Below are 25,804 nucleotides of genomic sequence, written 5' to 3'. Positions count from 1 at the left end.
ACACACACACACACACACACACACACAATTCTAAGGCCCTCCAGCTGTACTAAGGCCCATCAGGTGTGAGATTTGACATGCCAAATCACTATTGGTCAAAAGCTGAATGACTAGTTCACAAGGCACATGACAATGATACAATTTTTTTCCCCTGAAAAGTAGGGCTGCACGATTTGGGGAAAATGTCATATTGCGATTATTGAGGTCAATATTGCGATTGCGATAAACAAATGGTTTCATGAGTCAACTTGCTTGGATCTCAAGTAAAATGCACACACAGATTAGTGATAATGCTAAAATGTGTATTTCTCAACTCAAACTAGAAACAACAACTAAATGCACTGTGTTTTTAAATTAAAATAATATTTTTTACAAAATTAAATATTGACATCTTTGCATTACTGCAAACTTGTTATTTGTCTCAATAATACAATAGAAAAAATAAATAAATGTCATATTTACCGGGCCAGCCCATCACTACCAGAAACATCAGTGAAAAACAACATTAATGACAGAAATATCACACGAAAAACACAAGAAATAAGGATGCTGACATGTTTGGTGTAAGAAGAACAGAAATAAAATAAGTGAGAGAAAGATTCTTCCTCCTCTTGGCAAAAAGAAGAGAAGAAATTAAATCATACAGGTTTGGAACAACATTTTTTGAACTATCATTTTAAATTAGAACGTGCATATGCAAATAATAAATGAATATTTAAATTCTATGATAAAACGCTGTCTGAACGCTGTGCTGTCTGCAGATGCTCAGCTGTTATAAATAGGTGCACATTAGACTAAAAGCTTAAAGGGCAGCAGAATCCTTTAAACCTTAACTAGTCTAAAGATCACTGACAATATAGTACACGTGTTGAAATGTTTCTGTCAGTAAATGCATTGCATACATGAACAATCAGGCAATTACAACATGAGCATGTTCTGCTGTAGGCTACTTACACTTGAAGCACTAATGAAACAAGAAACGAATAGACGATTCCTCTCGTGTTGCACTGACTGTTTACAAATATGAAGCCACACTTCACCGCTTCGACATTGAGAAGTTCAGTAGATCACCTCTTTCTGCTACACTATCTCCGCCTTCTGAGATATATCACGTGACTGAGGCCAGGGGGCGGTGGATAGTTATTGCGCGTGATTGCTCAAGAAGAAAGGGCGAATCCTTAGTTCATCATGTTGTCCCAAACCTGTATGACTTTATTTCAACTGCGGAACACAAAAGAAGATATTTATATTAATTTAACTCGGTTACATGTTACTTTTGTGCTATGTATGCATATTAATGTCCCATGTTAAGGTATTGTATAGGCCTATTTAATGTGTTGAAGTAACTGTTTATTAGATGAATCTTATCTGACCAATAAAAACCTGCTCTGTTAGCTACACATTAAATTGACTAACCATTGCATTATTTGAACAACTTTAAAAGGATTGACACAGTTGCAGAAGGACTGATTAATTGACTAGGCCTATTTATTCGGAGATGTCTTTTGAATGTATAGTCTATTTTTAATTAGGCTAATGCATTATTCATTATAACGACTAGCTATTTAACTAAATTAATTATATTTCATTTATATTTCATTGAAAATAAAATAACTAGACTAAATTAAATGGGTTATGTATAGCACATTTACTATTTGTTATAACACATTTAACCCATCAACAGGCAAATTAACAAAACAATATAAACTCTACCAAAAAAAAAAAAAGTGTCAGAAAAGATACTCAAAATTCAAATTTCAAAGTACATATGTGTTTTCAGCAGGAATGTATTATGGAGCCACAATACATTACAGTGTAGTGCTTTAAAAACATGTAAATTCGTAAATTAAAGTCATTCCCGAATTTAAGAGGCAGCCAGTGAATAGATGACAGAAATAAAATACATTTAAAAAAAATCGTGTAGTGGTGACTGGTGGTCAGCAGATGTTAGTGTACAGAGGGGTGCAATACTGCAAAATCTGGTTTCGATCCCATACCAAGCAAATAGGCTACAGGACCAGTATCAACGATATTGATACCGATACCAATAAAAGCATGCACTTGAACTTATACTTTCCAGTAGAGGAGACCAGTGTGCCATAGTTAATGAGGTGAATGATTCATTAATATGCTAAATCTGAATATTTTGTCACCACTAAAAGATTTTGTGATTTGTACTCTCAACTCGTCTAATTACTCATGTGTAGGGTTGCTGTAAAGGGCTGCCAGTGATAGATGTCTACCACTAAAGGTAAAACTTTTGCACAATTTTTTTCCTGACAGATTTATTAACAACAGTTACAGAACATAACCCAATCCATTTTAACAATCAATTAAAAAATAAATTGCACAAACTAGCTTAATTATAGTAAATGAGTCATTCCACGAAACCGGTACGATTTGGACAAACACATTTTTGGATTTTTTACTTTTATGTATTACTTTTCTGAACAACCCACAACATTAATTACATGTTTAACTTCCAGAAAATCATATTTTCCCACCTCAGGCATCAAATCCCTATTATTATTGGTAATTATTTTAAGATATGGGCACTATTAGTCTTCAACCCCGTTATGGACACTATGGGAGCTCTCTGAATATGATTATAAAATATATTTGTAATGAAATCAACATTTTCCTATTAATCATATGTCCCTCACACTAATTCAGTAATTGTAAATGTAAAATTTACATATAATTTTACACTTATGCTATACTAAAGCCTGAAATGGGCACTTTTTGTGACAGCAACCTCATCATTTTTGATCAAAGATGTGGCTTAACTTCAGAATTTTAACTAAAATCAGTATTCTTATGATTGCTCTGAACATTTCTGACTAAGTTCAACAAACATTAAATTACTTATTCATAAACTTAAAAAAAAATGAATAAAAATGTAGGTGTGACGGGGTTGAGACTAAGATTAACAGGGTTGAAGATGGTAACGGGGTTGAAGAGACAAATACAGCTAAACATATACATCGTTGTTTTTTTCTCAAATTCACTGAAAGATTTTCTATGACCACTGTATTTCATTATGTAACCAAGAAAAACAACATATATAAATTGCAATTGCAACTCAGTTTTATTAACCCGACTGCAGGAAAAACAACAATAACTTTAAATACATTAGAACATTATAAACTGACTAAATAGGTCATCAAAATAAAACATATTACTTGTGTGCTTTTTTGATGTGTTTGTGTGTCTGTGCGAACATGTTTTTGTGTGTTTTTTTGCATGTGCGCGCGCTTCGTGGCAAAAAAGTAACGGGGTTGAGTGTGACGGGGTTGTGATTTTTTGCTTGAAAATGGCCACTGCTCTACATGTAGTGAACAACAAGAGAGTACATGACATTCATTGTATTAAGAAATCATGTATATTTTTGAAATAACAAAGATAATTTTCACAAGTAATAGAATTCTATCTTTATTTGATGTAACGGGGTTGAGTCGTTGAGCTTGACGACCACAATATCAGATTCTAAATAAGTTATAGTTATAAAAGAAGGTGGTAACTTGCCTGTGTCTACACACAGTGTTGTTCAGAAGACTTCTATGATGTTAATTCATGTTATTGATGTCACATATAAGGATCTGTTCATTAGTTTTATGGGGGAGAATGGTTTGTGTAACGGGGTTGAGGGATTACTGAGGGACGGAACTAAATAATGTGATTTTAATAAATAATCATGAATTTACTTAGAAAAAAAAACATTACCAGCAAAAAAGCACAGATAGATATTCATGGGAATGGCAATTTTTTCTAATTATATTATTCATATTCCAAGTACACTTTCAAAGAAGGCCATGAGGGACATGACAAAATAGGTGGTGTCAACTGAAAAACAAGATAATTTCTAATATAAAGATAATATGTATGTCATTATTTTTAAACTTTATTAAAGGAGACATTTCAATTGATACAAAAAGCTTTTAAGAATAGATTTTGGTGACCCAATAGGTAAAATACACTTAAAAACTTCAGAGGGACTCAAATCGTACCGGTTTCGTGGAATGACTCAAATGCACTTCTCTGTACACTATACTGCTCAAAAGTTTGGGGTCAGTAAGATTTTTAATGTTTTTGAAATAATTCTCTTCTGCATATTTGATCATATTTAATGTAAAAACAGTAATATTATGAAATATTATTACAATTTAAAATAGGCTACTACAACTAATTTTCCCAGAAAGTTTGAGTTGGAAGAGTTTATAAGCGGAGTTCACCGGCGTGATGACGTTTAATCTCCTCGACAGCCTCTGTAGTCCCATTTAGCCACTTGTTAGCAACCTCCCTTTTCAAGACACGTAACATCTTAAAAAAAATCACGAGTGGGGTGTATTTTATGTTGTAGAATAAAACGTAAAAGTGTCTTGAGCTTGTGTTCACCACAGACCTTATTTCAGCCATTTAACAAAAATCCAATTGACTTCGTGACGATGGAACAGGAAGTGCTAAAATGTTTACTCTTTTCCGCGTTTGGGCATACAAAGTGATGTCATACCTGCACCACTCAGTTTAGAGTTGCTGTAGTTGTGTATTTTTATGCAGTGGAGCTCATGGATGGATAAACGCTGTCAAACTTTGAAAATCCACAAGTCATCATCACATCTTTCTGCTGCAGGTCTCCTTTGATGCTGTGAGCACATGTTTTATCACCTAATATTATTCAGTTGTTCTCATGTGACTGCTTTGAGCTGCTTCAGATGTTAAACTGCTCCCGTGGGTGATAATTCACCATGTTTCCGGACCATAATACACTTTTAAATCGTTCATGGCACAGGTACATACTCTGATGTTAACGCGACGCTTTGAAACACTTGTGTTTGTATGTTTGATCCTTAAGGTTGAGCTAATGCTAGCTGCCAATGCTAACTTCTAATGCTAACTAAACAACCCACGAGTAAGTTACTCAAATTCATAATCGAAAATAAATGTGTAGTGTAGTGTTTCATATTGTAAAACATGATTTTTGGGATATTTAATTTCAGTCTGCCTGTTGTCTTCCAGTTAACTTAGCTCTTGAGGTTAAAGCAACAGGTTTATGTTGATGCTAATTGTATGTGCTAATTTAATATAGTCTGTTTTAAAAACAGCAATACGAACAAATAGGCCTACATTTTTTAAAGAACAAAGTAATATTAGTTTTTATCAAAACGTGTATCTCAAATCTTATTTATTTAGCAACCTAAATGGGCCGTTTTTGGCTTCAGGAAGAGTAGCCTACATGTGATTTACCATGGTGCAGTGATGGTAACGTTATGTATTAAATGGTAAAGTAATTCAGGGTTTCCGCGGGGCATTAAAAGTCATTAAATGGATTTTGCGATAATTAAGGCCTTAAATGGCATTAAAAAGCATTAAATTGTAATCATACAGGCATTAAAATCGGTTTGAAGAAAATTTTATATTATCAATTTATTTGAATATAGCCTTCATAATTAATAATTTTTAATTGCTGTCGCAAAATATGTAAGAACCAGTTGAAAGAACCAAATATCTAAGAAAAACACGCGGAACCAGTTTGGTGATTCCGGAGCAAAATTGCCGTGATGCGGAGATGACGCGGGTATTTTGAACAGCAGGAATAAAACTAGACCAGAAAAATGGGAAAGTGCAAGGAAGACAAACAATTTAGGACATGGTTGCAGCCCGTTGGTGGTCAAAATAAAGAAGGATTTTGCAGCGTTTGTAAAAAGGTATTTAAGTTGGGTAGCTGTTGAAGCTCACTTTGCGTTTTTTGTACAGATGATTTGTTGTCATGCAATGTTTTGTCACAGCACTGTCTCTTGAGTGGACTGACTTGAGTGGTATAAATGTTGATTACTGTCTGTGTAGTGCATAGACTGTAAAAAAAGATGTAGTGGCTTAAAAAAAAAACAATTTATATATATATATATATTCCAATTCCACATTATTTGAAAAATTTGTGGAATGATAACTTTTCCTCTATATTGTGAGTGTATCCACCTTATTCCTGACGAACTTACTGCGTTTTGAATTATGGGTGGAACTTTCATTAAAAAAGACTGAAACTAATCATTTCACATTATAAGGTTGCCCTAACAAATAGGCTAAAACTTATCCGTCAGTTCGACTCAATGCGCTATCAGTTTTCTTTCATGTTTTAAGAATAAGATGAGAATAACGTAACACTTGGTATTTTAACGTGACATAGCCTAGAATATATATGGCAAGAGCTCTTGTCAGTCACTGCATTCTTTTCCTCATGATTCTTTTCTTTTTTCCTTTTGCATTTCGCTGTAATAGTATGAAAAAGGTCAACATATAGGCCTACTGCACATTTGTGGTCTCTTCTGCCATTAATAAATGCACAAAGAATCTCTCTTTTTCTCTCCCCAAATCCTCACATCTCTTTCCAGGTTTGTTTTCACAATATATTATCTGTCAAAATGACTGTAATCACTTTGAAATAGTATCACGCAATGCTGAAGTAAAATATAAAAAAAAAAAAAAAAAAAAAAAAAAAAATATATATATATATATATATATATATATATATATATATATATATATATATATATTATATATATATATATATATATATACAGTACAGGCCAAAAGTTTGGACACATTACTATTTTTAATGTTTTTGAAAGAAGTTTCTTCTGCTCATCAAGCCTGCATTTATTTGATCAAAAAATAATACAGAAAAAAATGTAATATTGTGATATAGTATTACAATTTAAAATAATTGGTTTTCAATTTATTATACTTTAAATTATCATTTATTTCGGTGATGCAAAGCTGAATTTTCAGGATCATTACTCCAGTCTTCAGTGTCACATGTGACATCCAGTCAATCACATGATCCTTTAGAAATCATTCTAATGTTCTGATTTATTATGAGTGTTGGAAACAGTTCTGCTGCCTAATATATTTGATGAATAAAAGGTTAAAAAGAACTGCATTTATTCCAAATAAAAAATTTTTTTTTAATATAAATCTTCTTTATTATCACTTTTTATCAATTTAACACATCCTTGCTGAATAAAATTATTGATTTATTTAAAAAAAAATAAAGAAAAAAATTACTGACCAGTAGTGTATATTGTTGTTATAAAAGATTTCTATCTTGAAAACATTTGCTTCTTTTTTTTTCTTTTCTTTTTCTTTTTTTTATTCATCAAAGTATCCTAAAAAAGTATCACAGGTTATGAAAAAACTATTAAGCAGCAGAACTGTTTCCAACCTTGATAATGAATCATCATATTAGAATGATTTCTAAAGGATCATTTGATAGACTGGAGTAATGATCCTGAAAATTCAGCTTTGCATCACCGAAATAAATGATAATTTAAAGTATAATAAATTGAAAACCAATTATTTTAAATTGTAATAATATATCACAATATTACATTTTTTTTCTGTATTTTTGATCAAATAAATGCAGGCTTGATGAGCAGAAGAAACTTCTTTCAAATGTATGATTTTCATTCTTCTGCTGAACACAAAAGTCGATATTTTAAAGAATGTCGTAACCAAACAGTTGATGGGACCCCATTGACTTCCATAATATATGGAATCTTCCATCAACTGTTTGGTTACCCATATTCTTCTTATAGTTATTCTCTGGGCATTATGACCATTCACATCCTGCACATGAGCAATATTTAAAACTGATTAGTCAGATTTAGCCATTTTAACAATAACAATTGGTTGCAGAGGACAGCTCCTTCCATCTTGAAATTTTCACTAAAACACACAAAATAACATTTTAGTAATAATATAGCTAATAATTACACTTGCCACATAGTGATTTATTGAATTATAGGCTGGGGATAATGAGTGCAAGATTGGTATGACACCAAAAATGACGTCCACACAATTCAATATGTTTCATTGCGTCATGACAAATGATGCAACTGAAATGTGGAACACGTACATTAGTTTTATGCTCCAGGCACAACTTCACAGTCAAGAACAAGATATTTATTTCAGTTAATTTGTCAAACAGAAGGTCAAGTCGAGCGCATTTCATTGTGGCATACAGTTTCCATACTATTCTTAATGTTGCAATCGCACATCTGTCTATCTGTCCAGAGCCAGGAATGGCGCTGTGGATTCAGGCACAGCAGCTGCAGGGGGATGCCCTGCATCAGATGCAATCTCTCTATGGGCAGCACTTCCCCATTGAGGTGCGGCACTACCTGGCACAGTGGTTGGAGGCTCAGCCGTGGTGAGTGTCTCCTCCCCTAAAAGCTCAGATCTATGTATATGTAATATACCAGGTTAGATGCCATATTGAATTTAACGCAGATGAAAACCAGGCTGTGAGGGATAGACAAACAGTCTTTACTAGGAGTGTAACAATATCTCATGTCACAATATATCCCAATACAAAACTGCAGCAATATATCATGTATAGTGACAATATGTATCGTAGATAGTTCACCCAAAATGAAAAATAAAAAAAATCAAGTTTTCAGAGTTTGTGTCAGTGCTACATTAAACTACTATATAGAATGTTGAATAGCCTATAATGTATAATAATGCAATGGGGGAATATTTGTGGGTCCTGATAATGCCAAATGTCTTGTTACCAGTAAAAAGTGGCCTACATTATTTTAAATAAATCTAGTCAGTGACAGAGTGAAAGCATATTTGTCTAAAATAATTCTTTATTTTCAGCTTCAGAATCATAAATATTTTTATTCTAGTGTCACTATTGTCCTGTGCGTTGGGTTACCAGCACCAAGTCCAAGCCTATTCATTTAAACTCACATTGTAATATCAAATTTAGCATTTTAATCAACAGTACATTTTTTGTTAACCTTTTATCATGTGTCTTGGAGTATCGCAATAATATCATATTGTGAGTTCAGTATTGTGATATGTATCGAATTGTGACATGAGGGTATCGTTATAGCCCTAGTCTTTACAATGACACGCGCTGTATAAAATTCTAGATCCTGTAATTTTCACAACTCTTAAAACTGTTTCATGGAGTTTTTGACTCAAAATTTTTCTTTTTTCGGAATGGCGTTTCATTAGTTCACAACAGTACAGTCTGAATACACTGTTCTAACCCCCACAGCATTGTTTTCTTTCCTGTAAAAAAGGAATATGACACTACCCTGACTAAGGTCTATAAAGTCTGTGTACTATCGTAGCAGGGCATGAAATGGACTGAAGCACGTTTATGTCGTGTGCAGGGATGCCATCGACCTGGAGAACCAACTGGATGAGTTTAAAGCCAAGCGTCTGCTGGAGGGTCTGATCCAGGAGCTGCAGAGGAAGGCAGAGCATCAGATGGGTGAAGATGGCTTCTTGCTGAAGATCAAACTGGGCCATTATGCCACACAGCTGAAGGTATGAGAACCAGATGCAGGTATATGAGGCAAACCCGACAAGGATAAAACATTAGGGTTTCTTGGTTGCTTTCCTGTCAAAAAGTACAGGGGACAGGGAGATAATTGAATTTCTGAAATGGTTTTACATTTCCTTGCAATAAACCCTTAATAAAGAAAAATGATTAAACTTAATGTGACATCTCACAACAGGCAACTGTGCTAGACGGTGTAAGCCCGTCTAAATCGGCCCAAAGGCGGTTTCCGATAGAACAGGTGAAGGTCTCTGCGCATTACTGTTTTTCCGCGTGGCAAAGTAATTTAATTTAATTTAAGCTTTTATCTGACTCCATTTATCACAACCTTGAATTTAGGTTAGATTGCCCAATTGGTTATTGGTCAATTATATAATAGTTTTGCAATACATTTGATTATTCTATTTAAATCTTTACTTTATATTTTACTCGTTCATTAGGAATCTGTGTCGCTCAGAGAGTCTCGCGCAGGCCGTTCTTTTAAGCGGATCTCACGGTCACAAACTCCCCAGTCAGATATATAACCAGAGGTTATGGCTAAAGCGATTCAACAATGCCACACACGCTTGCTATTGTTAAAAAGTACCCATATTGCCCCCTACAGTCACCCATATAACAACTTAGTTAAAGCCCAAACAATAATCAGAGGTTATGGCTAGTACATTAAGATAGTGCCGCTTCAATGCTTGCTATTACCTTAATAGTATTTTTATCTAGCCCCCTATTTGCGTCTGTATAACAACTTAGTTAAAATCAAGTAGTTAGTCAGGAATCTAGAATCCCACCAGATGTGCCTCACTCTCCATCTACACTGGGATCTAGTAATTCAGAATAAAATCTAATGTAACAATTTTTTATGTCAGGTAAAATGTATCATGCCAATTTCATAATCAGTTCAAAGATAATCAATACAATAACATCAAATGCTCAGAGATAGAGTAAAAGATGTAGGTTAAACCTGACATTTTGAAAAATACATAATGCTGAAGTCTTTGAGATCCTTCATCATTATGGGCTGATCTGAGTTGCAGAATCGCCCTGAGCCTCCTTGTTGCATTTCTTTATATAGACAGAAACTTCTTTCACATGGAAACATTTGCTAACAATGGGAAATTGCATTCAGAGTGTACACCTTTGTGAAACAGATTGACATTTGCTTGCAAGACGCACCCTCCTCTGTGTGCAAGTTATCTCTAAACTCTTAAGAAATTTGTTACCTTTTGGTTTACTTTTATTTGGGAATGAGACATTTGTACCAGTCACACTGAGACATTTCAAATGATACCAAACATGTTACTGTATGATAATTATTTACATTAAACCATATAGATTTTTGGTCTATATGGTATATGGCAGGGGTGGTGAACATCGGTCCTGGAGAGCCACAGTCCTGCAGAGTTTTGCTTCAACCCTAATCAAACACATCTGAACAAGCTAATCAAGGTTACTAGAAAGCTACAGGCAGGTGAGTTATCATCAGGGTTGGAGCTGAACTCTGCAGGACTGTGGCTCTCCAGGACCGGAGTTTGCCAACCCTGGTATATGGTTTCATAAAGGGTGTTACTGGCCCTTTAAGCCTGTTCTTTCTAGGACGTGCTCTTCTGCAGAGGGAGAGTTGAATCCTCCATTTTGTGACAAGGTGCTGCCAGAGCAGAGCTGCTGCAGATAAATGGGCCTAAATATCTATACCTAACTTTGAGACAAAATATTTCTAAAATCATCATTTAACACGGATTTGGTCTGGTTTTTTTGTTCCTCTGGAAACAAGAGTTCTGGAAATTCAATTGATGGCGAGCTAATATGATAATAGAGTACATAGCCTATAATAAAAGATAATGAATTTCAAACCTGAACCAAACATATTTTTATTCAAAGATCAACAGTCTGTCATTAGTCTTTAGTCTGGCACAAAAAAACAACATTAAAATCATGAACTCATATGCCATTGTAAAAAAAAAAAATCAGAGCTTTCAGGCTATAGCCTAACGCTAATAAGCCTTATGCCAAAATTATTATTACAACTAAATTGTAGATCATTAAAGAAAACTAAATAATTGTGTAGATGATTTGCTGTGTGTAACCCGACATCAGATCGAAATATTTTTTTTGTGCCGCGACCAATCAATCACTCCTTTACGACTGGCTGCCTGCACATTCACTGTCCTCGCGGCGGCTGCAGCTTGCGCTCGCTTATCAATGCATATAAATTTGCACCTATGGTATCTTTGTAGAACTTCAAAAAAATAAACAAAAAAGATGCTGCAGCCAATGCAGGACGACTCAACCTCCGCTCCACGGACAGTTTTTAATGTTTTATCAGACAATAACTTCTCAAGATTTTGCTTTAGTATAATTTTCGGGACAATTAGAACAGCTTCAATTTCGGGACTGTCCCGAATTCTTCGGGACGTCTGGTCACCCTAGTTACTTGTAATGCGTTACCTCCAACGCTGAATGTGACATTCTTAATCTTGACAAACTGTGTATCATTAGGATTTAGGACTATATAGCTTTGATATATGACAAAATCCACATGCAAAATGAATCTGTAAATTGATATTTCGAATAGAATAATAAGATGTAGTTAAGATAAATAAGATTCAATCACATCTGCTCCAGTTTATTTGTCAAGTCAAGTCAAGTCATCTTCATTTATATAGCGCTTTTAACAATGTAGATTGTTTCAAAGCAGCTTTACAGAGATAAGCGTATAATTTAAGGTAACAGAGATTGTTTCGGCTTTACAGCAGAGTTAAGTTATTTCCATCTAAAGTTAGTTTTGATTGATTTGCTTCCGTCGCAATGATCATTTGTTATTAAATTAGGGGCCGCTAAGACGACACCATTCTCTCTACACAGACTTTAAAACGTGTGTGATTTGTGATCATAGGGCTTTGTTACCCAACATCCATTTGGGCTTATAGTCTAAAAATATTCACATTTAGATAAATATTGCTGTATTCATACTGTTTAGTTCATATTTCTTTATAAATAATCATTTATTTAAATTTTCCTCTAAATTATGCAAAATGATGAGTATGAAGCGGCTTCAAAGGCTCTTTGACTGTTCACACTGTCAGTCCAAATCCGATTATTTGTGTGTCTATTTGGAATCTGATCTTAATGGTTGAGAATTGAGGTCAATCGCGTTTTATTTCAAAAGATTTGTTCCTCTGATGAATTGAGTTCATACCCACGATGATGTGATTTTGATGATCCTATGTTTTGTAGAGCTCGTATGACCCTTGCCCTTTGGAGCTTGTGCGGTGTGTCAAACACATTCTGTACACTGAGCAAAGACTTGTACAGGAAGCATCCAATGTAAGTCACACACACAGTTTCTTTGGTTGTTGATCTACACTGAGGATGTAGTGATTGGAATGTGACAATTGAATGATATTTTGTATGTTTGTGGTGATCAGACCAGCAGTTCGGGTCCGGTGGATGGGACCCCTCAGAGATACCAGCAGATCAACCAGACATTTGAGGAGCTGCGTGTCATGACGCAGGACACAGACAACGACCTCCGCAAGCTGCAGCACAGTCAAGAATACTTCATCATTCAATACCAGGAGAGCTTGAGGATACAGGGTATGAACATATAAGTCATCTAATCCTGCACATATTATTTAGTATTTTTCTATATTATACCACAACACCGCTGAATGCTTGATTCTGCAAGCAAAACCTTTTTAGAGTAAATATTAAATGGAGTACATGCCGTTGATGTCTACAGATAAAGAGAGAATATATTTTATCTCAGGGATAGACAACTTCGGTTCTGGAGGGCCTGTTCTGCAGAGTTTAGCTTCAGCCCTGATAAAAACTCACCTGCTTGTATCTATCTAGTAATCCTGAAAAACATTGATTGCCTTGTTCAGGTGTGTTTAATTAGGGTTGGAGCTAAACTCTGCAGGACAGTGGCCCTCCAGGACCGGAGTTGCAGAGTCTCCAAGAGATAAAACAGAGATAGGCAAGTTAAAGCAGCCTAATGGCTACATTAAAGTGATTATCAAGTCTCAAATTTTTGAGTTTAATTATAGAGCAATTTACAACTACACAGTAGAGTAAAGGACTGTACACTCAATAAAAATACAGAGATAAAATTAGCAACAAAATCAAGCATAATTATGGGTTAAATTTTATTTTAAGGTGTCCTTGTTAGTGTAGTTCTCCATTTAAGTACTGAGTAATATTAATCAACTACATGTACTTACTATAGTTTTAGGGTTAGTTGCATGTAATTACAGTATGCATAATTTATTGTTATCACTATAGTAACTACATGTAACATGCTACAACGACACTGTAAAATAAAGTGTTACCTGATTATGCATTAATATGGAACTTGCAGTTTAGTGAGCTCTGGGGTGCTTTCCATACAACAATGTAAGTCGCTGCGTGCTTATCTACCATAGTATGATGCATCGGTGCAGGTGATGGAGTTATAACTTCTGCTAATTAATCAATTCAAAATTGCAATTAATGTCAGATTGTTATAGTTAATTTACACAAAACAACAGAATGCCATTCCTTTTTTTAATCAAGTTAACATGCAGTATGTAGTTGGTGTACACTTTACTCCCGTAGGCTATATATGTGGTTCACGCTGTCAACAGCTTTCTCCACAACGTCATTTCTCTTGATTGAACTCAAGCTGAGCAATTCGATCTGAAACAAAATGGCAAAGACATGTCATATCTAACGCAAGGCTTTCTGGGAATGCTTTTGAGTACTCATTGAACTGTAGCTTGTATTTTTAACCGATTCATTGAGGTTTTATCTGTGTCGAGTAGCACAGATGAGTAGCTTGGCCAGCCTTCCTCCAGCCGAGCGTGTTCAGAGAGAGTCAGGTCTGCAGAGCAGGAAGTCCACTCTAGAGGCCTGGCTCACACGAGAGGCCAACACCTTACAGAAATACAGACAGGTACACTCAATCCCCATGATATGCATGTCTTTTGTACTTACTACACAAATATTTTCCAGCAGTTGAATAATATAATGTGTGTTTGTGTATAGGAATTGGCGGAGAAGCATCAGAGAACACTAGCTCTGTTGAGGAAACAGCAAACCGTGATCGTGGATGATGAACTGATCCAGTGGAAGAGACGACAGCAGCTCGCAGGAAACGGAGGACCATCAGAGGGAGGACTGGACATACTGCAAGCCTGGTACTGATGCACAATATACACACACTCACACATTTACTGAGGGGGTACCGTAGGCTTGTTTTTCTTTTTATAAGCTAATTAATATGAAGTACCCTTATACAAACTTTAAGGCCACACCATACACAAGCAGCCCATTTGTTCTTTGGATCTATTGGCATATTTAAATGTTAGTTATCAGAGTGCAAATCAATATATATTACCATAGATTCTGGGAAAAATGCATTTGAAGGTAAGTCTCATTGGTATATAAGTTGAATTTCATTTTTAGATACATAAATATTATAACACTAGAAACATGTATTTTAGTTCCCCTCACTTCATAAAAATTCATCATATTTAACGGTATACAGAACGAGATGTAATATTTATATAAACTGGACCTAAACAATGGTGGCGTTGATTATAAACACCAAGCCTAAACGAATTTAAAGCAAAACTGAATTACTGGCTACAACTACAAATATACTTGACTTGCCTTACTTTGCCTAACAAACACAAACTTAAATGTGAGGAAAGATCAAAAATATAAAAACCTATGAAATAAAAAAAAATTCTGTATGAACATACAGACCAGTAATGTCTAATTCGCCTACAGTTGACTTGCGTTGACTGATATTTAGTCATTTACCAAATTCTAAAAACATATAAAAGATAATTAATGATTTCTGTTATTTTGACAGGTAAAAATAAAATATATCTGAGATTTACAATGTTTTTCTACTTAACCTCATTAAAGAATGCAAATATAGGGATTAAAAGAATAAAAATAATGTTAATATAAATAAATCCCCTACAAAAATGACCAAGGCTGAGATGCCAGGATTTATTGTGCTTAATAACTCTCTTTAACTTCAAGCACGCTTTTTCTTATTGATGCATGTTTCTTTATCATTATGACATGTCAATAACTTTACTGCATTGCACAGATATATTTACATACCGCAATATAAAAAAATATAGCAAAATCTTACGCTGAGCCCTACTGGTTTTAGTTTTCCATTTTTGAGTGTCATCCAACAGTTAATCAATCAGGTGAGTTTAACAGTTGTGTCAGCCTGTTTGTACGGCCGCTGAATGATGACAAAGCAGCACAGAAGAGTGGATTCACAGAGATTCAGTTGTTTGTGTGAGATGTGCATGCGCTACATTGCTTTATACAGGTTCCTCTTGAACAGTATTTTATGTTCTTGTTTTGTGAATGCAGGTGTGAGAAGTTGGCCGACATGATCTGGCAAAACAGACAGCAGATTCGTCGAGTTGAACACCTGACACAGCAGCTGCCCATACCTGGACCCACAGAAGAACTTCTCACTGAACTCAACGCTACCGTCACTGATGTCATATCAGCACTCGTCACCAGGTGCGTAAGCATTCGCTGCCGTCATTGGACACTATTGTCTCTCTCCGAGAAGCAAGGTTTTGAGCGGTGTCTTTTCTTCTGGTCTCTCTGCAGCACATTTATTATTGAGAAACAGCCTCCTCAAGTGCTGAAGACTCAGACAAAATTTTCGGCGACGGTTCGCTTGCTGGTCGGTGGAAAACTCAACGTCCACATGAATCCTCCTCAGGTTAAGGCCACAATCATCAGCGAACAGCAGGCCAAGGCATTACTCAAGAACGAGAACACCCGCAAGTAAGTTTTTTTTTTTTTTTAGCTATAGAAATAAATAACAAGCAACTTGGACTAAAACTTCACATGGAAGATATTTAGTACTTGTTGCTTTATCTCATTTGGGGTAGTGTGCCACATTGTCCAAAATATTACAAACATTACTGAAGTGGCTGAGCTCCTATTTTATTACGTCCGCTAGGGGTAAGATGTAATAAATAAAAACACCTAAAGGCTTCCATCAAGCCATCAGACCAAAAGGACCAGGGAAAACACTTGTAAACCAAAAAAAAAATAGCTGAAGGAAGTAAAAAAAAAAAAAAAAAAAGGTGGAATTCATTGAAGAGATCCACAGCGTAAACAAATGAAAGTAACAATAAAGTGGTATGATTTCTTGAACAAAAAAAGAAATAATCAATAAAGTGGTATTTTTCATCAAAGTGGCCCAAAATAACAAACAAAAACCAATCTAATGAAATTAAACAGCAACATAACTAACCTATCATAAAGAAAAAAAAAATACAATCAACCCTATCTATACTCTTACAAAAAAAAAAAAAACCACTGACCAACCAGGTTTCACATAAAAGGGCAGGTCTCTCCTACATTACTACCACATTCTAAATAAGTCAAACGAGTCAAAGAAAAACTCAAAGTACTATAAAACCCTTTTGTTCTGGCTTCTGGAACAGTGCAACCGGCCTGGAGTCGCAGTAGCTCCCTTTTGTGCAGCGGAAGAGGTGTTTTAAAAGGACCGCCTGCTGAGCGTCCAATAACCGCTGACAGGCAACAGCGATCAGCAGCGATCTGATAACTCAAAAGACAGGAAACAAAAGAAGAAAGGTAGAAACGGTTAACAACATACAAAAATGCACACAACCTAACACTGGCTGAGACTAATTGTAACGGTTCAAATTTAATTTAATACCTAATTATCATCCAAAATAGAATTCTTTGATAGATTTACATATAACAGCCATAAAAGGCTACCACAGCTATCACACAGCATGGAGGATAAAACTGATACAAGAGTCGACCTATCATAAAAAATAAATAAAGTGAAAAGTAGCCGCCTTCATACGATACAAATTTTTTATTTTCAAGGGGAAAATAGTAAGACAACTGCAGATGCACATTTGCAAAACAACTTTCTTTTTTTATTTCCCAGAAGAAATATTCCGTTGTCCATTTCTCTTGAATAGTACGACATTCTTAATCCACCTTTCATTTCTTTGAAAGAGGGTTACTCAAAACCAATCCTGTAACCCTGAGTTTGTTTAACTAGCTTTGTGGTACCGGCATCTGGATAAGTCGTGTATATTTGAGTTCAGTTTGATCTTCTCATGATTGATTTTTGATTTATTATGAACAGTGTAGAACTGTCTGCTAAAGTACTCTCTGAGATGCTGCATCTATTAATTTTTTGAGAATTTTTATCTCTGCACCACCGTAATATTAAACCATTTGACTAGATGATTGTCGGATGTCCATTCAAACAGTTCACCATCCTGGCACATCCCTAGACACCACACTGCAACTGTAGTCGTGTACCTCATACAGCACGTGCATCTGAATCACAGATGTCTACCATATTATACAGTTTTATGGACGTCTCCACCAAGGCCTGTCGAGAAACACTGTTTTGTTCCTGCATGTGTACATGACTTGTTTGTCCTTTCTTTATACTGAAGTGACAGCAGTGGAGAGATTCTGAACAACAACTGTGTGATGGAGTACCATCAAACCACTGGCACCCTGAGCGCACACTTCAGGACCATGGTAAACTGCTTAAATGCTTCATGTTACACATTTAGTGTGTTTGCACGCACCACAAACTGCTGTTAACCCTGTTTTATAAGCAGATGTTCCACAGGGTCCAAACGGACCTGGGAATGCAACAGGTGTATCCGTTTTTATTTTTATTTTTTTTATATATATTACAAGGGTTAACACGTTGTTAGTAATATTTCATGAGCAACTTATGTTAACTTGATTATCCATGCATACATTTTTAGAAAAATCATGTTAATTTGCGAGTATCAAATATGAAGCACCGGACTTTTGAAGAATGTTCATCTCTCAATCATCAATGTATTGCATTGCATTGTTTTGCAAAGATTTAAAGGTCCCGTATTATGCCCCTTTTCACAAGATGTAAAATAAGTCTCTGATGTCCCCAGAGTGTGTATGTGAATTTTCAGCTCAAAATACCCAACAGATCATTTTTTACAGCATGTTTAAATTGTCATTTTTTGGGGCTCAGGAAAACGCACTGTTTTAGTGTGTGCCCTTTAAATGCAAATTAACTGCTGCTGCACGGAACAGGGGGCGGAGCTTCATGAGCTCGCGCTCAGTCTCTCAGGACAATTTCATCTCCCGGAATGATGATAATATCAGAAACTCTCAGTAACGGTGTTCATTTCGAGTCGGACAATAATGCCTACAGAGTCAGAGTGCTGTATAGAGATGGAACAGGTATAGTTTAGTAGTTTAATTACTATTATTATATAACGTATTTGTCATCTGCTTGTATGTATCCATTATTTATTAATAGACTACAAGTCTGCTGTTTCGGACCAGGTCCGAATGATGATCAAACATATACTGATGAGTTTAATAAAGTTTATTGTACATCACACAAAAGATGAAGCGTCAGTTTTACTTCAGAAAATCACCATAAGAGCTGAGTAAACACAGTAAGTTATAAGAAGTGCGCAAGTACATAAACGAATTTCGGTAGAGATGAGGGAGCTTTTCTGTGGGCGGAGGTTAGTCAAAAAACTGTTCTAGTGACGTCATTAAAGAAGGAAGTAGAGGGATGTAGTCCAAACGGGCCGTTCGATGTAGGCGACTTCTGTTAAATAAAATATCTCGCTTGGCATTGAACTTTGAGCTTTATAATTTTACAGATATTATTTATGCTCTAACAGCAACATTACACACTAACTAAAGTTTGAAACATGGGATCACGAAGAACGGGACCTTTAAAAAAAAATTCTGACTATTATTTCAGTCATTTATTTTTTGATTTGATTCAGTGGATGTTTTGATGAATCAAACCTTTTGTTTTTTTTTATGACTTTTTTTCTCTTGTTTGCAGTCTCTGAAACGTATTAAGCGTTCAGATCGCCGTGGGGCGGAGTCAGTGACTGAAGAGAAGTTTACGGTTCTGTTTGAGTCTCAGTTCAGTGTGGGAGGAAATGAACTTGTGTTTCACGTGAAGGTGAAACATTGAACTAAAACAGAAATCTTGTCATAGTCATTCCTATTTATTGTCTTATTCAACATTGTATCATTAATATATTTGTTCCTTTTTGTTTCTCTCTCTTATGCAGACATTATCCCTGCCTGTTGTGGTCATCGTTCATGGGAGTCAAGACAATAACGCTACAGCAACAGTATTGTGGGATAATGCTTTCTCTGAGCCGGTTAGGACACATCATTTACATATTGTTTGCATATTTGAATGAGATGTACTGTTCTCGGTTGAAACATCATCAATGGTATCTTTTAGTGATGCACCTAAATAAATAAATAAATATATATATATATATGTATTACATATAACTTATTTTCATGACAGATTTATTCAAATATACATTAAATAATGAAGACAACATGTTAAGTAAAAATACAATGAATATGTAATATAGTGCATATATTTTGCAAGATGTTCTTCTCTAGGGTTATTTTGTCTGGTTAACTAGTTAATTTCGTTATAAAATTGATAGAATTTGAAAGCTCAGACAGATTTGTTTCAAATCAGAATTATCAAAGCACAAAGCTTATTGCAATTATTGGATGGGAGGCGCTACAAATATGCATAAATTTGTTCACGCATCAGCTGAAATCAGCATAGATTAAAAGATCTCGGTTCATAAAAATGAAGGACCAACCCAGCCCTGGCATCCACACTGTTGTATGTCGGGGAAATCTTTAATACTGTTGCTTGTTGGGGAAATGTATTTAAATCCTTTTACATGACCAAAATGCAATAAAGTGAAACATTTGTGCTTTGCCACGTACTACAGTGTTCACAACAGAATGTACCTGTGTTCATTAGGTTCTTCGTTGTCTCCTTAGGGTCGAGTGCCGTTCGTAGTGCCTGATAAGGTGCTGTGGCCGCAGTTGTGCGAGGCTCTGAACATGAAATATAAATCAGAGGTTCAGAGCGATAGAGGCCTGTCAGAAGACAATCTGGTGTTCCTCGCTCAGAAAGCCTTCAGCAGCTCCAGCAATAACCCTGAGGACTACTGCAACATGACCATCACCTGGTCTCAGTTCAATAGGGTAACCATCACTAATACACAAACCAGTGTCTGTGCATGCTTATCACCTGAAGATGGTTTTCTTTAAATTGATTCTTTTCAATGGTTGGCAAATCAGACTGAACGATTCGGACGGAATCAGTTGAATCGTCTGATGCAGCCTTTTGGTCATGTGGGACTCTAAATGAGCAGAGAATCATAATAATGTTGCAACACACATATGAAGCAGAGTTTAGTTTTAATAAATAGCATTTTAGAGGCATGCATTAGTGTTTCCCATAGGATTTTGTGAGACTATGGTGATGGACCTCGGTCTCTCTGGTGGGGTATGCCTTGTCTCAGTTTACATTACATTGACACAGGTATTTTAGGAAGCCAAACAATTGCAATATTATAATAGTAAAAATAATATTATAATATCATTATTATTACTATAATTATTATCCCTAATACAGATGCACTGTAAAATACATTTTATTTTATTATATTGTATACATAATGTTAAGTATTGTTTTACTGTTTTTTCATTTGCGTGAAAGTTAAACCCTAGAAAAAGTTTCTGTGTAAACATGTTTACCAATGCGAATCACCCAAATGCTTTAATCATTTGTACAAAAAAAAGTTTGAAACTGTGAAAAAGTATAACTCGTGCTGTTTGCTTTTCTAAATGCACATTAAACTCACAGCACATGAAGAGATGGAGTATAGTATAAAAGCTACATTCAGTGGGAATCTGAGACACGGAAAACACAGCATCACAAGCTGATCGTGCGAGCAAAGTGCACACTTCGCTTTGAAACTCGCCGCGCAACGGATTATGTAGTTATTTCATTAAATCGCAGCCTTTTGTGATTTGATAAGTACACTAAGCCATATCATGCTTTAGATTTTATTTCAGTTGACCAATGCTTTGCCAAAGCAATGGTGCAAAACTTAACGTTAGAGACCTTTTATGTTATTGTGAGAAGTGTAAATATATTTTTGGTTCATTATGAAACTGGTGGGAGAGATTAAACTGTGGTGGGACAGAATAAACTGGCGGGATACCAGAGCTGCCAATATAAATAAGTTGGACTTCCCAACGCTAGTGTTCAGCAATCATTTCCATTATGCATTGTCTCACTTTAGAGCCATTACTTCAGTTTTTTTCTCAGAACATGAAATGAATGCAATGCAGTATCCAGTCTTGGCTGTTTTTGTGTTGACAGGAGAGTTTGCCAGGCAGGAACTTCACATTCTGGCAGTGGTTTGATGGAGTCATTGAGCTAATGAAAAGACACCTGAAGTCTCACTGGAATGATGGGTAAAGACTGATTCAACACACTTCAGTCAGTAATAAGAGTACATTTGGTAAAATGTTGTATGTTCCTCTGCAGAGCAATTCTTGGTTTTCTTAACAAGCAGCAAGCTCAGGACATGTTGATGTCCAAACCAAACGGCACGTTCCTCCTGCGCTTCAGCGACTCTGAAATCGGAGGCATCACCATTGCATGGGTCGCAGAAAACCCGAACAAAGCAGGTAAGAAGCACAGTAAATGGTTAGTAAAGACAGTATTCATCAGAACCCAGTTGCATGCAGCCAAACGTGGGTCAGAGCTGAAAAGAAATGCGTGACTTTCATCCATCATACTGAGTATGTGTGTTTCGTTGCGCAGGAGAACGCATGGTGTGGAACCTGATGCCCTTTACTACTAAAGATTTCTCCATCCGCTCTCTGGCCGATCGGATCAGTGATCTGAACCATCTGCTCTTCCTCTATCCCAACCAGCCCAAAGAGGAAGTCTTCTCCCGTTACTGCACACCTCCAAACTGTATGCATGCCGCCTTTTGCAAATGTATCAGAAATGTTATGATTGATATTTTTAGCATAGTTACAATTACTTAGCAGAGATAATTACTTGGTGTAGATCCGACTTCTGCAATAATGGTAGTATGACTAAATTCGGTAGCAGCTGCTTTCAAAAACTTCCATGCACATTCTATTAAGAGCGACAAGTTTCCATTTACATGTTTTTTCAGTGTTGAGATTTAGAGCCAATCACAGACATGTCTGTTGAGTGTGTGAATCTGAGTTAGTGTGTGAGTCAGAATCCACTCAAAACGGCAGTACAAGTTCTGCACACTCACAAATCCTTTTATTATAACCAACAAATTATGAACATTATGTAAAAAATAATTTTTTTGGTATTGTACAATGTATTGTACAATGTAGGCAACATCACAGATAAGAGGATTGAGGGGAACTATGTCAGTGAGTTTGTGCTGAACTGAAATGACAGTTTTAACAATAATAAAGGGTGCGATCTTTGCGTGTATAATTTATTATCATTATAATTTTTTCAAATATTCCAATCATATTAAAATAATGTAGGGCATCGCCATCTGAGCTTCGTAAGCTGAAGAGCAAATGAACACCAGTAAACTTGTAGCACTTGATTAACAGGATAATATACTCACTAAAATGCATCCTATATGATATTATTCAGATATATACAGTATATAAACTAGAACTTACATCTACACAAAAGGATGCAAATGCACAAGTGAACTTGAACCATGCTAGTCAGAATATGTGACTCCCATTGTGGATGTGCTTAACGCACTAAACCACAGGCAAATAAAGCACATATAATTTACTACATTCTATTACACTATTCGTGTAGTGACAAAATAATATTTTGACTGCTCTAATCAGGAGTGCTTAATCAGGGAGTCATACAAAATGTGCAGTGTTGGGGAGGGGGACCAGTATCAGAATAGTGCTCTGTCTAGATGAAAAATGCTCACTTTGGGTCTTGTGAATGTAAGAGTTTCCAGTAGCAAGTCTTTAATGAACATGATCTTGCTTTTCCAGCAAAGGCAGTGGGGGATGGATACGTCAAACCAGAGATAAAGCAGGTGGTGAAAGTGGAGTGAGTATTTTTTTTCTTCTCTCATATTTTTATTTTACAAAAAGTCAAAAATAATCCAAATCAAATCCACATGATTATCATCAGCATTTTCTAAATATTAGAGAAATTTTCCTACTTCATATGCCAATATATACAAATGGATCTATTATGAAATACTGTATCTGCTGTCTTTGCAACAACTATGTCAGGGTATTTGTATTCCTGACCAAAGCATTTTCACCTCAGAAGCTAGTGCTCTAATGTTGGCACTGAAAATATCACTAAAATAATGCACTACAACTAAAAATATCTGACACAAAAACATTTCTGTAAACACTGGGATCTGTTAAAGCAGATGACCCAACAATTGTGAACACATTAATCAAATTTTCATCTCTTGAATGTGAAATTTACACATTATGTGGGATCTTTGGAAATGAGGAAGCAGATAATGCTGTCAAAGAAGCATTATCTACAGAACAGGGAAAATGCTCTATATTCGTGTCGTACTGTGACTTTTGGTTTCAGTTAAAAAGTCATTATGATGCATGTAATCATCAGTCCAAGGCAAAAAAAAAAAAACGCTCTGTAACATTTGCATTTGCAGAACAAGACAGCATGCTCAGTGCTTAAATAGTCCACATGTGATTAGAATTCAGGTGAAGGAGTCCTGTTAAGGGGAATAGCATTAAGGGGAAGCGACCCATTCTGAGGGTGTAAAAATTTAATGAATATGTAATATAGTCCATGTTTAGGTACTTCCACACTGACAACCAGCTTTTCTTAAGGTCCTTGTTATGCACCTAAATAGTCATATACTGCACAACCCAAAATATTTAAAAATGCCAACTTGGCATGTATTTGTGTAAACACATTTGGTTATGTCTTAAGTGAACATAAGCAGTTAAGATAAAATCGAATGTGCATATTGGATACAATATATTGGGATTTGTCCTTTAGGTCTGACAGCAGCCTATTATAGAATCAACATAAGTTTAATTCATACAGTGAAGACTGTACAGTGTTTTATTATTATATTTGATTACTGTACTCAATTTCTGTTGTATTTCCTCTGTTAGATATTACCTAAGTGCTGTTTATTACATTTGCATCTTTGTTCTGTTATATTTCTTTGTCTTATTGTTTGCAATTTGGAAACCTTATTTCCAACAAAAAATGAATTATATCATGATATTTATCATTATTGTCAAATAAACGTACTCATATTGTAATATAAGATTTTGGTCATTTGCCCCTCACCCCGCATATTCTGTTAAATAATCGTGACCTTAATATGGACCAACATAATCATCATTTGTTCCATAGTCGAGAAGCCCTATTATGGACCCATTATATCAGTATATTATAATCATTTACAACCCCAAATCAGAAAAAGTTGGGACACTGTACAAATTGTGAATAAAAATAGAATGCAATGATGTGGAAGTTTCAAATTTCAATATTTTATTCAAAATACAACATAGATGACATATCAAATGTTTAAACTGAGAAAATGTATCATTTTAAGGGAAGAATAAGTTGATTTTAAATTTCATGGCATCAACACATCTCAAAAAAGTTGGGACAAGGCCATGTTTACCACTGTGTGGCATCCCCTCTTCTTTTTATAACAGTCTGCAAACGTCTGGGGACTGAGGAGACAAGTTGCTCAAGTTTAGGAATAGGAATGTTGTCCCATTCTTGTCTAATACAGGCTTCTAGTTGCTCAACTGTCTTGTTGCATCTTCCTCTTTATGATGCACCAAATGTTTTCTATGGGTGGAAGATCTGGACTGCAGGCTGGCCATTTCAGTACCTGGATCCTTCTTCTACGCAGCCATGATATTGTAATTGATGCAGTATATGGTCTGGCATTGTCATGTTGGAAAATGCAAGGTCTTCCCTGAAAGAGACAACGTCTGGATGGGAGCATATGTTGTTCTAGAACTTGGATATACCTTTCAGCATTGATGGTGCCTTTCCAGATGTGTAAGCTGCCCATGCCACACGCACTCATGCAACCCCATACCATCAGAGATGCAGGCTTCTGAACTGAGCGCTGATAACAACTTGGGTTGTCTTTGTCCTCTTTAGTCTGGATGACATGGCACCCCAGTTTTCCAAAAAGAACTTCAAATTTTGATTCGTCTGACCACAGAACAGTTTTCCACAGTCCATTTTTAATGAGCCTTGGCCCAGAGAAAACGCCTGCGCTTCTAGATCCTGTTTAGATATGGCTTCTTTTTTGACCTATAGAGTTTTAGCTGGCAACGGCGAATGGCACGGTGGATTGTGTTCACCGACAATGTTTTCTGCAAGTATTCCTGAACCCATGTTGTGATTTCCATTACAGTAGCATTCCTGTATGTGATGCAGTGCCGTCTAAGGGCCCGAAGATCACGGGCATCCAGTATGGTTTTCCGGCCTTGACCCTTACGCACAGAAATTGTTCCAGATTCTCTGAATCTTTGGATGATATTATGCACTGTAGATGATGATAACTTCAAACTCTT

The 25,804-nt window shown here is 35.8% G+C and overlaps 2 protein-coding genes across 6 annotated transcripts in view; one reads left to right on the top strand and one right to left on the bottom strand.

Moving 5' to 3' along the window:
* The window catches only part of oplah (5-oxoprolinase, ATP-hydrolysing), a 68,471-nt gene extending 67,390 nt beyond the window's left edge, over positions 1-1,081 (bottom strand). Inside the window, exons 1-2 of one of the 2 annotated variants that reach the window (XM_079850719.1) lie at positions 955-1,081; positions 463-477 (exon numbers count right to left, since the gene is read on the bottom strand). The gene's annotated coding sequence lies outside the window, so the exon portion shown is untranslated. The remainder of the gene's footprint in view (positions 1-462; positions 478-954) is intronic. The other variant, XM_079850717.1, reaches the window with a different exon arrangement.
* A 3,252-nt stretch (positions 1,082-4,333) lies between these two features.
* The window catches only part of stat5b (signal transducer and activator of transcription 5b), a 30,204-nt gene continuing 8,733 nt past the window's right edge, over positions 4,334-25,804 (top strand). For 2 of the 4 annotated variants that reach the window (XR_013819127.1, XM_079850723.1), the window contains exons 1-17: positions 4,334-4,645; positions 8,071-8,206; positions 9,183-9,339; positions 12,584-12,673; positions 12,775-12,943; positions 14,149-14,279; positions 14,372-14,523; positions 15,728-15,883; positions 15,977-16,156; positions 17,824-17,911; positions 19,233-19,355; positions 19,468-19,560; positions 20,216-20,422; positions 21,609-21,703; positions 21,777-21,919; positions 22,056-22,211; positions 23,255-23,312. Coding sequence is in view for 3 of the 4 variants with exons in the window: in XM_079850723.1 (XP_079706849.1) it covers positions 8,079-8,206; positions 9,183-9,339; positions 12,584-12,673; positions 12,775-12,943; positions 14,149-14,279; positions 14,372-14,523; positions 15,728-15,883; positions 15,977-16,156; positions 17,824-17,911; positions 19,233-19,355; positions 19,468-19,560; positions 20,216-20,422; positions 21,609-21,703; positions 21,777-21,919; positions 22,056-22,211; positions 23,255-23,312 (2,126 nt within the window). In the remaining variant the exon portion in view is untranslated. Of the gene's footprint in view, positions 4,790-5,241; positions 5,260-8,070; positions 8,207-9,182; positions 9,340-12,583; positions 12,674-12,774; positions 12,944-14,148; positions 14,280-14,371; positions 14,524-15,727; positions 15,884-15,976; positions 16,157-17,823; positions 17,912-19,232; positions 19,356-19,467; positions 19,561-20,215; positions 20,423-21,608; positions 21,704-21,776; positions 21,920-22,055; positions 22,212-23,254; positions 23,313-25,804 lie in introns of those variants that run through there. The other 2 variants (XM_079850724.1, XM_079850725.1) reach the window with 2 other exon arrangements.

Source organism: Squalius cephalus (genome assembly GCF_949319135.1).
Source record: "Squalius cephalus genome assembly, chromosome: 19".
Lineage (NCBI taxonomy): Eukaryota > Metazoa > Chordata > Actinopteri > Cypriniformes > Leuciscidae > Squalius > Squalius cephalus.
Note: the sequence above shows the minus strand (reverse complement) of the source record. Positions and strands in the feature narration are given on the sequence as shown.